General features: G+C 39.3%; 1 protein-coding gene across 8 annotated transcripts in view; it reads right to left on the bottom strand.

Moving 5' to 3' along the window:
- Nucleotides 1-1,259: 1,259 nt before the first annotated feature.
- The window catches only part of NCOA2 (nuclear receptor coactivator 2), a 188,481-nt gene continuing 174,416 nt past the window's right edge, over nucleotides 1,260-15,324 (bottom strand). For all 8 annotated transcript variants that reach the window (XM_042869028.1, XM_042869026.1, XM_042869025.1 and 5 more), the window contains 3 exons: nucleotides 14,950-15,148; nucleotides 9,357-9,446; nucleotides 1,260-5,004 (listed from right to left, as the gene is read on the bottom strand). In XM_042869028.1, coding sequence (XP_042724962.1) covers nucleotides 4,993-5,004; nucleotides 9,357-9,446; nucleotides 14,950-15,148 — 301 coding nt within the window. In that variant the 3' untranslated portion in view covers nucleotides 1,260-4,992. The remainder of the gene's footprint in view (nucleotides 5,005-9,356; nucleotides 9,447-14,949; nucleotides 15,149-15,324) is intronic.

A 15,324-nucleotide genomic window follows, 5' to 3' on the forward strand; every position in this document is an offset into this window, starting at 1 on the left:
AGCTGCGTTCCTGCAAGGCAGATACGGCTCATGTGCACTTAGCAGTGCTATGCCAAAGCCTAACGGGAATCAAGTTGTATGAGTCTGTCACATGCACAAGTCTGTGCAACTGCTCATGGGCTATCTGTATTCTACTTTCTCCAGCTCAAGAATTAATTCATCACGTTTACTGTTTCAGGACATAATTTGAAGGCTGTCAAGAGGCCCACTTGGGCCTTGGCATTTCTGCTTCCACACTTTGTGACCTGCTAGGCCAAGAGAGAGGGCAGATTCCCCAGGCTGCCATTTTCCCTTGCCATAACGTGATACCAAGCAGTGTTTGTTCTGCAACAGTGAGACACACAGCCTCTCCCCATATTGGTTATAGAATCATAGAATGGCCTGGGTTGAAAAGGATCACAATGATCATCCAGTTTCAACCCCCTGCTATGTGCAGGGTCGCCAACCACCAGACCAGGCTGCCCAGAGCCACATCCAGCCTGGCCTTGAATGCCTCCAGGGATGGGGCATCCACAACCTCACTGGGCAACCTGCTCCAGTGCGTCACTGCCTTCACAGTAAATAATTTCTTCCCAAGATCTAGTCTAAATCTACCCTCTTCCAGTTTAAAGCCATTTCTCCTCATCCTATCCCTAACTGCCTTTACAAAAAGTCCTTATCAAAATGTTTTGGTAGAATGGAGAAACCTTTTAGTGGAATGGTGAAAGGATGACACTATTTGGAAGTCTTAATAATAACAATTATTTTAGCTTATAACATTTTTGACATAAATACCTGTTCTCCCTCATTCATTTCCTAGATGACAGCAGATGGTTCTTGTGAACAGCCATTCCTCTAGCTGCTTTTATCCTTTTCAGATAAACTCCCCATACATTTCCAACTTCCTTAAAACAACAGTGTGATGTAACAAGGAGAAGCAGGCCCTGAGTGTGCTCAGTCCTACTGTGTGCCGTTTGAGGTGTGCCTCTGCCCAAACCATCACCAAAGATGCCCGTTTAGGGCCGTGATATAGAGTAGTACTACTGTGATCTGTTTTCACACTAAGCCACTCGATGAACGTGATGAACAGAATTATTAAAAGAAAATATTCTGAGTAATTACTGGTTGGAATATATAAAGCATTCTGCAACGGAGAGAAACTGCTGTGCTTGTTAAAGCTGCAGACTACTCTATCCTGCAGTGCTTCAGTGCTGTCTCCTACACCCTGACAAGAATAAATGAAGACACAACAGAAACACGTTGAAATCTCTAAAGCCATGTAAAACCCGAAGGCATTAAAATTTATTAAATGATGCAATAACAACAGAATTCTTTATTTACAATAGCATTATTTAACATCAAATAAGCAAATAGCATCGGCAAAGCAATATTAACTTGCATAAATGTATTTAAAATTTCTCTGAATATATCTACCTTTGCATAAACTGCTCACACTAGAAATACAAACATCAATGCAGGTGAACAAAGTGATGTTCAGAGTTAACTCCGCTTTGAAAATAAATCACAACCTGAAACACTGTAAGCTTTCTCCTGAAGAACCATAGTTTATATATTGCTTAATTTTACCCTTGTATAATCTTTTCATATACACACATCTCAGATGCAACTTCATGATGAACTGTACAAATAAAACCCACAAATGACATAAAGGGAAAAAAATTAAATGACAGTAAATGTTTGAAGAAACGTGTCCATCATCTCTATTGAACAACATAAAGATTAAGTGATGATGCACTTATTCCAAAATTGTACACAATTCACTATACAAATATAATACATCAGACAGCTATGTAGGAATATACAATACTTAAAAACAGATCTAAGGCATTATGCTAGATTTTAGCATTTTGAGGTTCTTGCACATAGCTTTTACCTGTAGTAAGAAACTTAAAAGATTTTGTTTTAGTCTACAAAGAAACACCAGGGAGAAAATTCTAATTAAAATCAAAGCCACTACAGTAAATTTTCTTTTGTGCAGAGAATGCTTTTGCTCTTAGGCAGCATACTACCATACAAATACTAGAAAACTTTTAAATTCACACCAACAATTAATGGCTTAAGTTGCATTTCAAAACTGATTGTGTATCTTTGGGTTCTGCGAGTGGAGCTGTGCCACCCATTTCATCTGCTAAGCCCATATGAATTCCATTTTTCAACAAAGATTAAAAAATGTATTGTATAAACTGCAAAAACATTGCTTTTAATTAATAGGCCCAAAGGGATGCCGGCGTGGGACAATATTTTCAAGATTGAGTACAAATTAATTCATTGTAGCAAAACAGCTCACTTCACTTTTTAAACTTACCACGTTACATGAACACTTAACCAGGCCGTATGACCATGTATATACGCTTATTTTTCACATTATGCGCCTTTCACATTTAGTAATGTAAGTAGAACACTGATTACTTGTTCTGTTAAACAAAATCCTAGTACTTTCTCCAACAAATTTACTGTATACACGATGAAAATACTGATAATGAAGGGAATTGATTTGGCTTTTTTGTTTCTATAGTGATCAATATGATCAGAAGATTCCTTCACTCACTTTTCTTTTTCTTTAGTCAGAAGACGACAAAGTCACGATGAACCCAAACTGAGCCAAAGTGATAGGTACAACCTCCTTTCTTTCAAAATGGCAATGGATGATGGAGTATCATAATCACTACTGATGACGGGGCTCTGCAGGTCTGTCATGGAACAGGACAAATTTCCACTTGTCCACTGTGAAAAAGAATAATCTATCTGAAGAGGTTACGGTTCAGAATTGAAAATGAATACAACAATTATTTGAAAACTCATCTACACTTTGTGTTGCATGAAGTTGACTCATTCCAATTTAGACATTTCTCATACAAATAACATTTTGTCAGATACAGAATGCAAGTTTAACGCAGATGTTGGTGCAACAATGAGGCTGCGGATCGCAGGGCTGATGGCTAGTTTGGTTTTCCATCAGAACACAGGCAAAAGGGTGGTTCAGTGACCCAGTATTATTTCTGAGTTTGACAGCCAAATACTGACTGCTGAAAAGCCTGAAAAGCGTTGTTTCCCCAGAGTCATGGCACTGCCCTCCTTAGAAACCGACAGCACTGAATGTTTCCTTGACAATCATATTAAGGAAATAGACACCTTCTGAAGAAACAACCTATTTCAAACCACCTTCACCGTATTTCCCTCAGCCTTAATATGGAATAACTATAGTTTATTTTCAATCCCACCTGAAAAATAAAACAGAACTGATTAAACGGCAACAGAATGGATGTTTTACTCCCAAAAGGCATAGCTGATGAGACATTATAAAATGCATTGCATTTTACATGACATCCAAAAATTTGCGTTCAGGTTAGAAAGTTTGAGGGCAAGGGGTGTGGGAGAAGAAAAGAGAGGTCAAAAACATCAATTTCTCAATATTTCCAGTCCTCAGAAACTGATGTCAGTTTAGTAAAAGATTATTCCAACCACAGTGGGCAAGAAAAAACAACAACACCCTAACAGTGGCCTGCTTAGTAACAGTTAGTTTTTCTAAGATTTGTTATGAAAGAATATAAACATACAAAAATCAAGAATCGGTTCCTACAGTGGCTGCATATAATATAGGTTAGATAAATGACATTATGAGCAGAATCACAAGGTTTAGAAAACGAGAAGTCTCAAGCCTACAAATTAGGGCTAATCAAGGCATTGTGATTCTTTACAAAACACTTTTCCAGGAGACACACACGGCTAAGAAGATATCTAATTTAATACTGAAGTACCTCATTTGGAATCAACTTCACAACATGTATATCTCACAAAAATTATACAAGTAAAACACTTAAGTTTTCAACTTAAATTATTGCTTGTTTACATATAAACTGGATTTTATGTACCTTACAAAACGTCCTCATAGTCCACACTGCTTTAAAATAATCAGAAACACACGATAGTGGTGAAGTCTGTAGTGATATCTGCTATCGGTATTACATGAATCGTTATTCCCCTGACTAGGGGGGTGGGAACCAGGAATTAGTCATGCCTTAAAGCAGGTATCTTTAGCTCTTCGATATTATGCACCAATTCTGCCACTACCATAATCAGTACATGCATTATCATTGAACACTGTTGCTGCTCAGCAACCCTAACTTGCCGCCCAGATTGCTGGAAACACACCTAAGGAAATAAAGGGGGTAACTTGTTTTCTAATTGTTAGAAGGAAGAGGAAGATGACAGAGGTCAGGAGAGCCACTTGCAATATCAAGATTTGCTGATTGTTGGGAATCGAATTAAATAAGAATGTAGCAAACGTCTCTTTTTGGACTCGTGACTTTGCATTAAAAGTGTTACTAAAAAACCCAACCGAAGCGCCCCTTATCAACAGCCCTCTCACAGGATAGTTCTCATCTCTCACACAACTCTAATCCCATTCAGAATTGCTCGGTGCAGTTTTCTTCATCGGTCCGTCCTCTCCGACGTGCCGGCAGCAGGAAGGGCCCCTCAGAGGTCCTGTCCCGACCCTCCTCGTGCACTCGCCGCCCCAAAACACAGGCCTTAGTCTAAAACACCAGTATGCAGACAGAACGGAATCCTTTGCACCAGAATGAGTAAGCCAAGGAAAACAAAGCCAAAAACCAAGGTCTAGAACTAAACGGAAACAGAACAAGAGCATGGTTGTTTTTTTTTTTTTCCTTAAATACATACATTTAAATACATTCAATCTGACATGGTTTATGAAAACTGCCTGTCAACATTTACTTCGCAGGAGAGATCTAAGTTGCACTAAGGTGAATGCAGTGAACAGACTGAGCAATGTCTGTACGCTATAGCCTCAGACTGTCAAAGAGGAGGCTGCTCCCAGCGACGAGGCCCCGCGGACGGCAGGGCTGGGCCCAGCGGCACTGGGTGCCGGCGTGGCTGCGGCGCGACAAATGGGTGCAGCTCCTCCAACTGGGAAGGGTGTGGGGCCGGGCGCCCGCTCAGCTGGAGAAAGGAGCAACCACACCGCCCTCAGGGTCAGCAGTATTTCTGCAAAAAACAGAGATGGAGAAACGGAGGTTTAATTGTGTTCCTGGCTTCTTTGTTCCTTCCAGCTACTGCAGATATTGTAACGAGCTGGCATCATCTGCCACTTGTAGACTGCCTGTAAATGCACAGCAACATGGGCTTAGAGAAGTCTCATACCTGAAGTACCTATAAAATGTCTGGAGGAGACTCGGGGGAGACCTCATTGCACTCTACAACTTCCTGAAGGGAGGTTGTGATGAGGAGGGGTTTGGCCTCTTCTTTCAGGCAACAAACAGGACCCGAAGAAATGGCCGCAAGTTGTACCAGAGGAGGTTTAGGTTGGACATGAGGAAAAACCTTTTCTCTCAGAGAGTGGTCAGGCACTGGAATGGCTGCCCAGGGAGGTGGTGGAGTCACCGTCCCTGGCAGTGTTCAAGAGGTGTCTGGATGAGGAGCTGCAAGATGTGGTTTAGTGCTTGTGTGGCAATGGTAATGGGAGGATGGTTGGATTAGATGGTCTTGTAGGTCCTTTCCAACCTTGTGATTCTGTGATTCGATGAAATGTCTCTGTGTTACAGATGCACATTTTCAAAAGAAACAGCCATCCTGATTCAATTTCTCCTTCAAAAACCATAATTAAGAAGGGGAATAAGAAAGCAAAAAAAAAAAGCTTCAACTACCAACCCCCAGAGATGGTCTTTACTTCATGTGTATTGCAGTGTACTTACACAAACAGAGGACAAGCTAGTTTCAACTGAGTTAATTATCCCATACTTTCTTCTTATTATCATTACTTTTTTAAAACCTCAGGATGTGGTTTTCATGGTTGTTTCAAGATCATCCCTTCCAGTGACTGCAACCTGTGCCACTCTGCAGATTCCTGCTCCCATGTGGCTTCAGGGTCAGGCAGGTCAGACAGCTAATTTAGCTGGAAACCACTAGTTTTTTTTTTTCCCCTCAGGCTGTTTCCCACTTGTACCCAGTGGCTCCTCACTGGGCAGCCTCCCACAGTGCAGGAGGCAGGGCTCAATGCTCAGGGATGGCAGCAGGAGCTTCTCTGCCAGCCCATGTGAACACCATTTACCTATCTTCTGGAAGCCATCCACACAGTCCTTTAGACTTTACCGCCCTTTTCTTTGCAATCACAGAAGGGATAGAAGCACACCTTCACTGTCAAAGAAAGCCACTGTGGGAAAGCATCCCACAGACTGGGAAAGAAACATCTGAGCTTCTGTACCTAGAGTGGATACTTAGCAAATAGTATCTCTACAGAGATGCTCAGTAAATTCTTCAAACTATACCAATTCACCAAACTACACCAGTGACCTGAATAAAAATGCTCTTTAATGCTTTTACAATTATTATTATATTTCTATTCTAACAAAAATCTATTTTGTAGGATGATTAAATATATAAAGGAGGGAGTAACACAAAGAAGGCATGAGTCTATTTCTGGAATTGTTTTTCCCCTCCCTCTTGTTTAGATATAGCAAAAGCAAGGAGGACATTAAGGAAATTGGCAGATTATTTCCAGGCCAATATGGAAAGTGGGAAAAATTACTGCAAATTACTTCCATACTGATTCATATAACTTGAACATTAAAAAAAGAATTCTAAAGGTTTACAAAAAAGCAATATGAAAAACCTAAAGCTTACATGGTATTCCCCAGGTGTTCACTTCTAAATAAAGGCAAATTCAAACTTTTACAACATGAAATTAATAAAAAGAAATTTGTTTCAATAACCACAAAACAAAAATTCTTAGTATTTCAGTTGCAACTACATTCAGCCTTTCAAATGAAGGGTATTTAGAGCTTTGAAAGACAGAAAATTCTGTTTTCTAGTTAGTTTGAAAAACAGCTTCTTGTTTAAATATTAGTATCATTCCTTCATGTCCTAAAAGCTCTGAAAATTTTATCCATAACATGTTAAAATGAAGTGAAACAGTATTAAGGACACAGAGTAGAATAGTAAACACCGAGATCTGACATCCACGGTTACAGGGATTTCAGCAGTACCACGGCATTTCCTGGCTACTCAGCTCTAATCAGAACAGATCCCTTTAAGTAATCCAGTTGTTGAGATCAAATTCAAGAAACAATGAGAAAACCCTCTCCAGTCCACCTGATGAATTTCTCAGTTTCTCATTTGTCACATTAATTTCTAGGCTTTTATATGTTAATTCCACAACTGTCAAGGGATGAAGCCCATTAATCCTCTCTTCAGCTTTCTAATTACACAGCTTGTGCTTTAATGTAAGTATCTTACATAGGAGTGTAGCACAGTAGCAGTAGCTACTTAGTCTCTATTACAGGTCACAGTTCTGTAACAGATATATATAGCACACATAAAACATTATTCATCAACATTTTCCTCACAGTCAGAGCTGCATTAGTGGAATAAAACTAAAATCACAGAGTGCCATGAGATGTACCCTTACATTACATCTTTTCTGTCTCTTTTAAAACATCCTTTAGACTTTCCTTTCTTCTCCTATCTTTCCTCAGTCATATCCTATATTTTATTCTCTACATTTAGCTTCTCTTAATGCATGACATCTAACTGGCTCAGCAACGCTAGTTGGGAAACCATAAATGTAACTCCTCAGCATAGGACAGCTTCCACTATAGCAGAATACTTTGTGTCTTTCTGTTAAGCTCCAAAATGAGCGTGACACTGCTGCAGGAAGAATCCTGTATGCACAGATCCTCCACCCCAGAGACAGGCACTGCTCACAGGAACCAATGAGCTGTGTCAAGAAATTCCTTTCGGGAAGTTTTAAACAGGTGTGTAAAAAGAGGTGGCTACTTCTTCCTCAGCACCTTCACTGCCTTCATTTCCTTTTATCTTAATATATCTGCAGTCACTTACTGTTTTGCTTCCCCCTATTACTCATGTTTTCCCCCCTAACAATTGAAAACTTTAAATTTTGCTTTTGGATTCAGCATAAAAGGGATTTAAAAAAATTAAATCCATCTTTCTGATTTCAACACTGCACGCGAGTAGGTGGCAGTAAGTGATTAAATTAAGAATGGACTTTGAGCAGGTTATAAAGCAACTCTTGTAGACATCATGGTTTGATCTACCTGTTTTGATTACTTTTGAAGACAACTTCTTGCAAAGTGTGTGTCATAGGCCAACAAGCTAAATAAAGACCATCTCTCTTACGGTGTTTCATATTCAGATCTCTGCCTCTTGCTGCCAAAATCTCGCTATTGCTCTCTGGTCATTTTCCATATGTTTAGCCTACCTGAATCACCTTTGCACTAAAGCTTCCCAACAGATAAAAAATGAAACAGAATAAAGAAGCTAGTGCTCTGTGATCAAACATTTGCCCAGTGCTGTGAACCAAGTTGTTCAGGAAATGGATGCACGTAAAGCAGCGTGTGTTAAAGCCTTACCATCCCTTCCTTCTGAGAAGCAGAAGCTGGGCGAGCAGGCCAGCAGCCACTAGATGGTGCCTCCCCCTGCTGCCTGCCTGCACGCTGCTGGCACAGGCTCTTCATCCTGAGAAGCACCCGTATATTATTTTCCAGCACACAGGTTTCCATGTGAGGCTGTATACAAAGGTCAGCTTCATGCTTTCAGATGGCTTTGCACAGCTGCGATGCTTGGAGCACGCAGGGAAAATCAAATCCCGTTTCAAATCAATTCAGGTCTCAAAATATTGGGTTTGTTGTAACAAACTTATTTTAAAAGAAAGTTATTTCCATTAAAGAAAAGTCTTCCACTGAGGAGGGGCCCAAAAAAAGCACCTTGTTCACCTGGCCTCATGCTGAGATCTCTACCATGTCTGTCCTTAAACACTGTTACTGCCTGGAACACAAATCTCTTTTGAACTAAGTAAACACTAATTACCCCATCAGTTGGAGATTTGTGTGCAAATTAGTTTAGTACCACCACTCTTCAAGAACAGAAAGTAATAAATTAAATAATTCATGACGTTTTTGCCTTACGTATAATGTAAGGAGAAGTGGAAAAACAGGCAGGATGAAACATGAAATGGGTTAAGCGTGCAGCAGTGCAAATATACATCAACAGTCTTTCCCATCATCAGCAAAATAGTCATGTAATTGCTCTTAAAAAGCAAATACAACTATAAATAAAAGTCTGCTGAATGCAACTGTCTGTTAATTCAATAATGTAATGTATTCTGTTAATGTAAATGCATTCTGTGTTCACTCCAATAATGCTAGTGGAATCAAAGGAGGAACTTAATACAGAGTCACCTAAAGATGAATTCAAAATGTAACTGTATAAGACTTAATTACCAGCACCCTAGGTACCCTTAACTTTGTAAATAAAAAGATACTGCATCCACTCTAGACGACAGTATATTCATAGTTCAGTAGCCTCTGAACGCCACCTCTTACCCGTGTTGCATCTCCGTCCTGCTTTATCATATCCATTCCAGGCAGCTGGTTTGGAAATAGATTGCCTCCCCTCATAGCAGGATCACTAACCTATTGGTAACAAGATATTAAGGAGAATGAATTAAAAATATGTTGGGAAAAGGAGTGGAAGTTAAAGTAGCGTAAACTACTAATCTACTTGCATATATCAACAAGTACATTTGAAGTGTCAGTAATCAGAAAAGCAACCATAGAGCTGAGCACCCTTCTTGTGCAGCATGTGTTTGACTCGTATTATTCTGCTTCACAGTCAACAACGAAGATTTCATTTCTGATACTATGACCTCTGTGCATTGAACAAAACAGGCTCCATAAAATAGGTCAGTAATATTTGTAAGAGGACTTGTCTGGTATGAAAGTCCTGAAAGCAGAAACATATAACTACTTTCCTAACCTCAACGACACACAGCTTTTCTGTTTTTACAAACTACCAGATGATTTTTTTAAAGCCTGGTAACGCACAAGCTGAATTGCACTGACTACTGATTTAGTGTTAATAGCACTTTTTTTTTTTTCTTCTTTTTTCTTATGAACAATGGGAGGAAGATAGCATTAAACAGGAAAACCTGCAGCTGCATGCTTTCCTAATTGGATGGGCTCAAAAATTTTATGAGCAGCCACAGGAAAATATCAAAGCTGTGTATGTCTGCACAACTAAAGCGTCTGTCACGCTTAGTTATGTGGAAAGGGTGGCTTGCCAAATTTACAGTCTTAATCAAAGGATTAAATCTTACCATGTAGGAACTGATGTAAAACACAAATCACTGCCCGTCAGCAAGGGGCTGAAGCATTACAAGATCCCTTCCTTACAAGTTTTAAAGGAAAAACACATCTCCCCGGAGAGTCTTGGTTAACTCATTTCTCTCTCTTCCCTCAGTCTAGGTGTAGGTGACAACAGTGAAGAGAGTCCTCTCTAGATTTTGCTGGAAGGAAAAGGCATTTTCTCTGTCACCTGCCCTTTAGGACTCTTGGTTGCCAAGGAGAGGAGGTTGTGTCACTGCTCACTTCAGCTGCAGCAGCTTGCTGCAGCAAGGGAATAAGACTTTCATCTACCACACCAAAGTCCTCTTGTTTCAGGTCCTCCTGACTGTTTCTGTTGCTACTCAATGATTTTGCAGAGTTGCAAAGCTCACTGCAATAATATGACTAGAAAAGTGGTTTCAAACGCTACCAGAGACAAGATTGCTGTCTAACAGGAAAGGTTACATCTTTTAAAAAATATTTTAAAGCTTAAATATTTTTCCAACGAAATTTTCAACTCTAAAAATACTCAGCGAAGTGCTGGAAGTCTCCTAGCAATGCCAGCTACTTTTTATAGGAGATGGACAAATTCTTTTAAGCTTGAATAAGAAGATTTACATCAGAAAGGAAGAGAATCACACTATTTCATTTTGAAACAAAGTAGAAACAGGTCCAAATGTCTTTTGTATTTTGTTCACTGGACAAAGGAAGAAAAAAATAAATAAAAAGCAAAGCCACAAAACTGTATCCTACTGAACTGAAAGTAATTTTGGGGACAAAAATAAGAATGTGTGATTTGCTCTGGGGCAGTTAGGAGAGTCATGGAAAGGAAACTGTGTGAAGTTCCAGTTACAGAATCTCCCTGCTAGCGATGACACAAAAATCCTGATTTGTAAGGTAACAGGTATAAAAACCCAAGCAATCAACAAAACAACCCTACAGTGTTTTGTTATGTGGATGTATTTTCTTCAGAAGACCTTGAAACATAAAATATCCCACATGAACTTCTGTGACTGCAACAACAATTCAATCAGAAAAGTAAGGAAAAGGACAAAGAAATTGAGGAGCATTTATCATCTTTTTGAAGGCCAGTAAATTGGTATAACTATATATGAAATGTGACTAAAACAAGGCAGGACATGTTTTTCAACCCTTTTGCATTTAGACACATTACTACAGCTGCCTGATGATAAAATGGATGATAAAATGATGATATAATGGAACTATTTACAACATGTCTATAAGAAAAGTTTTCTTCCACTGTACGGCTCCCTTCATCCAGGATGCTGAATACAATCAAAATACTTTTTCAAGATAACTCTCAGTAAATGCCACGATAGCTCTGACCTCGGGATTGCTGCCCCTGTGAACAAAGAGCTCCTCTAGAGAACAACTAGAAAGTGGTTTATTTCATGAACTGAAATGTTTCCTCTCTTGCAGAGGCTTCGGATTGCTTCTCTGACAGTCCAGTAAATAACATGTGTCCATGAGGCAGAATAAATAAAAGGCAAAAGCACAGCAGCAGTCCATTGTGTGAACAAGATGACTACGACGAGGAGACAGTAAGGTACATTAATGGTGCAGAACAGAGAAGGTTTAGACTTTCTTGGCCCTAGAGAAGCTGTTTTGAACATAAGGAACTGTATTGACCTGGCAGCCAGCAATTCAGGATTGCTAATGCTAATTCCTAGAAGACGTACTAGGAAGAGCAGACTGGAGAGCTTTAATGTAAAATTATGTAAATAATTGTAATAATAATGTAATAATGTAAAATTATAAAGGAGATGATACTGAGACAAGGTCTCATCCCTCAAGTATGTAAAAGTCTCTAAGCATCAAACATAGCAAGTCAGGGTGAGCACAACATTTTGGGCATAATCATCATTTTCTACATGGTGCTGCTGGCAGCCTAGGCAGCAAACAAGAGAAGCTGGAGATTAACCAGTATGAGCAGCTAAACATTTGTATTTCTGAGCCCAGGATATGATATGACTGTATGATACAGTATAGTGCTGCACAGTGAGGCAGGAGTCAAAGCCAAACAAATCTGTCTCGTACCAGAGGTAACACACCTGTTTCTGAGCAGGTAAATCAGCCTACACGTGGATTTTTACTAACACATAGTATCTATTACTTCCAAAATCATCCAATAATACGTGAAGTGCCTTTTGAACACACTTATAGCATGACTATTATTCGTTGTGGTCAGAAAGAAATGAGCATACAAAGTTAAAATGATGTCTTACAGAACAAAAAACCCCATAAAACAGAGAAAGTGGACAGCAATGAATAAGTAAAAACATACGTGACAGTATAAAAAAAAAAAGAAAGAATGAATGAAATAGCTGTCAGCAGAATTAGAGAAAATACAGTCATTCTGTAAATCACCAGTTACAAAAAAAGAGTTTAGCACAACCTAAGTAAATTGCTAAGTAAAGTTGTGAAATAATATACCTGTAAAACAGCCAAAAAAATCTACTGTTAACATATGAGTATTTATTTATTCCTGCCTCTCTAAAAAGAAAATGCGGAGCAGCACAGCAAGCATTCCTGGAGAGAAAAAAGTAGTGCTTTGTGGCACAGAAGTGGCCTCCCAGCTGCCAGCTGGCCACATCTGACCTAGATGAAACATAAAAACATTTGCTAGCAGACTGCAGATGACACAGCGCTGGGGTGGTAAATCAGGAGGAAAACAGGTTAATGTTACAGAATGAGCCAATCTACCTTTGTTAAACAGACTTAATCTGACAAATGCAACTGAGTGTAGACAAAGGGAGGGGAACACACGTTTGGGAACAAAGAAGGTAGGGTTTGTTTACGCCGCATCACGCCGCATCTAGCAGGTCTATATGATATGGGGATCGTGCTGTGGGTTTCAGTATGAGCTCTCTGGTGTGACGCTGTCACAAACAGAGGTAAGGCAATCAATCCCTCTGTACTGAAAGAGAAATTACAAGCAAAATTTAACTCCAGACAGCTTTTGTGAAATCACCACGGCCAGTTACTGTGCGTGCTTCTAGAAAGATAATGGAGTTTAAACTACATTCACAACAGGGACTGGAGCGCTGAAAAATAAATATTGAGATGAATGAAGAAATTCAACTTATCTAGTTTACTGGAAGTTAGATAAATGTTATCTTGAAACAAAATCTAGTAGTCTAACAGGAAGGAAAAGCAGTGCAGCAACTGTGCCAGTGGAAACAGCCGTCTGCGTGGAAGTCTTTGAGATAAAACCAGATCTCCTTCCATAATGTTAAATTTCTTAGTTGAGGTTCCTGGGGAAAACCATGGAGCATGGGCATGCTGATAAACCAAAATGTGCTGTCATCTTCAAAGCTCCACTCCTTTTTTAAACTGTTGTTTGACTACATTGAAAATGCTTAAGAGCACGTGCTTGGGAACTAGTAATAATAATTCAAAAGTTTGCTGCAGTTGGACTTGACAAGTGGAAATATCAGAGAAGGTGACAGATTTGGCAGTATCAGAATTACTTCAGGTTACCAGTAGGCAGCAGCTGTAGAAGACAAATGTGATCCAGGGCTATATCTGTCAGTGTATTCTGAGAGAAATGGGGAAGAACTAGTGTTATGGCACTGGTGTTTAGGAGACACTGATTCAAACCAGAACAGCTGCAGATAAAAAAAAAAAAAAAGGAATGTAAAGACCACAAGAAGAGACAGAAACAGCCTGGCTTGTTTAACTAAGCAGAAAAAAAAAATCCAGCCAAAAACCCAGAAAAACAACTATATAAACACAAAACAACATGAAAACAACAACAGAATTGTGTTAATAGAATGGCTCTTTTTAAAATACAGAAAGAGGAAAAGCTAAAGGGCAATATTAGAGAAGTAAATAGCCTGTTGTCAAATTTAGGCTGGAAAAAAAAGACAATTATTAACAAGCAAATGATACGGCCAGCTTTAAAGTGTTATTTAATTACCTCAGAAAAAAAACGTTTGCAATTTTGTTACCATAGCAGTAGAAAGTACCAAAAGACATAAGTGGTATGCCTGCCAACATTTCTAAGAAAAGTCTCTAATTTGAAATCTGCACATTAAACAAACCAAAGTTCAGTTCTGAAACAAGCGTATGAATCTGTTAAGAGAACTTGTTTGTCAAATATTTTTAATGTACCACATGCATTTAATGATGAGCCTACAAATGAAAATGTAATTTTCCTTATATCAGATGCCCTAACTAGCAGTCCCAAACGAAAAAAAAATATGCAAATCTCTCCTTGGCAGAAAAGAACAGGTTACTTACTGGTTTAGCAATCTGTTTTATATGCCCCCCCATTACAAGAAGTGTGGATTTGGAGCTTACAAAGATGCCAGCACAATAGTTGTTGAAGTTGACTGCTTGTGCTCTGGTACAAAGAAGCAGAAGCATTTTCCACTTTGCCCGTGCCAACATATTTCATTCTTACCTGCCTGCCATTCAGCCTTAGCTTTGAGGGCCGGGCACAGACACAGGCCTAACCACTGTGCTGTGGCAACTTACCTACTGAGAACAGAAGCTAGACTGGCACACATTTTCCACAGAAGTCCAGGATCTAGTACTGTATGTACTAGCTATAGTGGTGCTAGCTCAAATGGGAAATTTGGTTGCGAATGATGCTTTCTATCTCATTAGTCACTGGTTATCTGAGTGCAGAGCTAAAAACAAAGCCTTTTCAACATAAACATTTCTTAAGAAAACTAAGAAAAGAAACATAATGGCTTACAGCAGTTACAGCCCAACACAGTGGACCTGAAAAACTACTGAAAGTCACAGAAAATCCTCTAGCTGTCATCTCAAGTCCTTAAATTCTCACCTGCTCAGGACCCATGGAGGACAACCCTGATGTAGGCACAGAGGTCGCTGAGGTCATGCTGATCTGCCCTGTCATCTGGTTCATGTTGTTCATACCACTTGTGTTGGTTGCCATGGATACATTGATGTTCATGTTATTATTGTACATGCTGGTGCTTGCTTGCTGCCCAAAATGTGGTGGGGACTGTTGTGAAAACATGCTATAGCAAGGAATGGAAAAAGCAATGTGTCAGAATGCTGAAGCCACTAGGAAACTGCTCTCTTTTTAATATATTTTAAGCTAGAATTTGTACATATTGTTGTTTATCCCAACCTCAAAAAAAAAAAAAAAAAGACTACTTTTCAGCTGCGTCAGTGTCTAAGGAATAGATTTTCA

This window comes from Lagopus leucura, unplaced genomic scaffold, assembly GCF_019238085.1.
Source record: "Lagopus leucura isolate 7727_CA_CO unplaced genomic scaffold, USGS_WTPT01 Super-Scaffold_100002, whole genome shotgun sequence".
NCBI classification, from domain to species: Eukaryota; Metazoa; Chordata; class Aves; order Galliformes; family Phasianidae; genus Lagopus; species Lagopus leucura.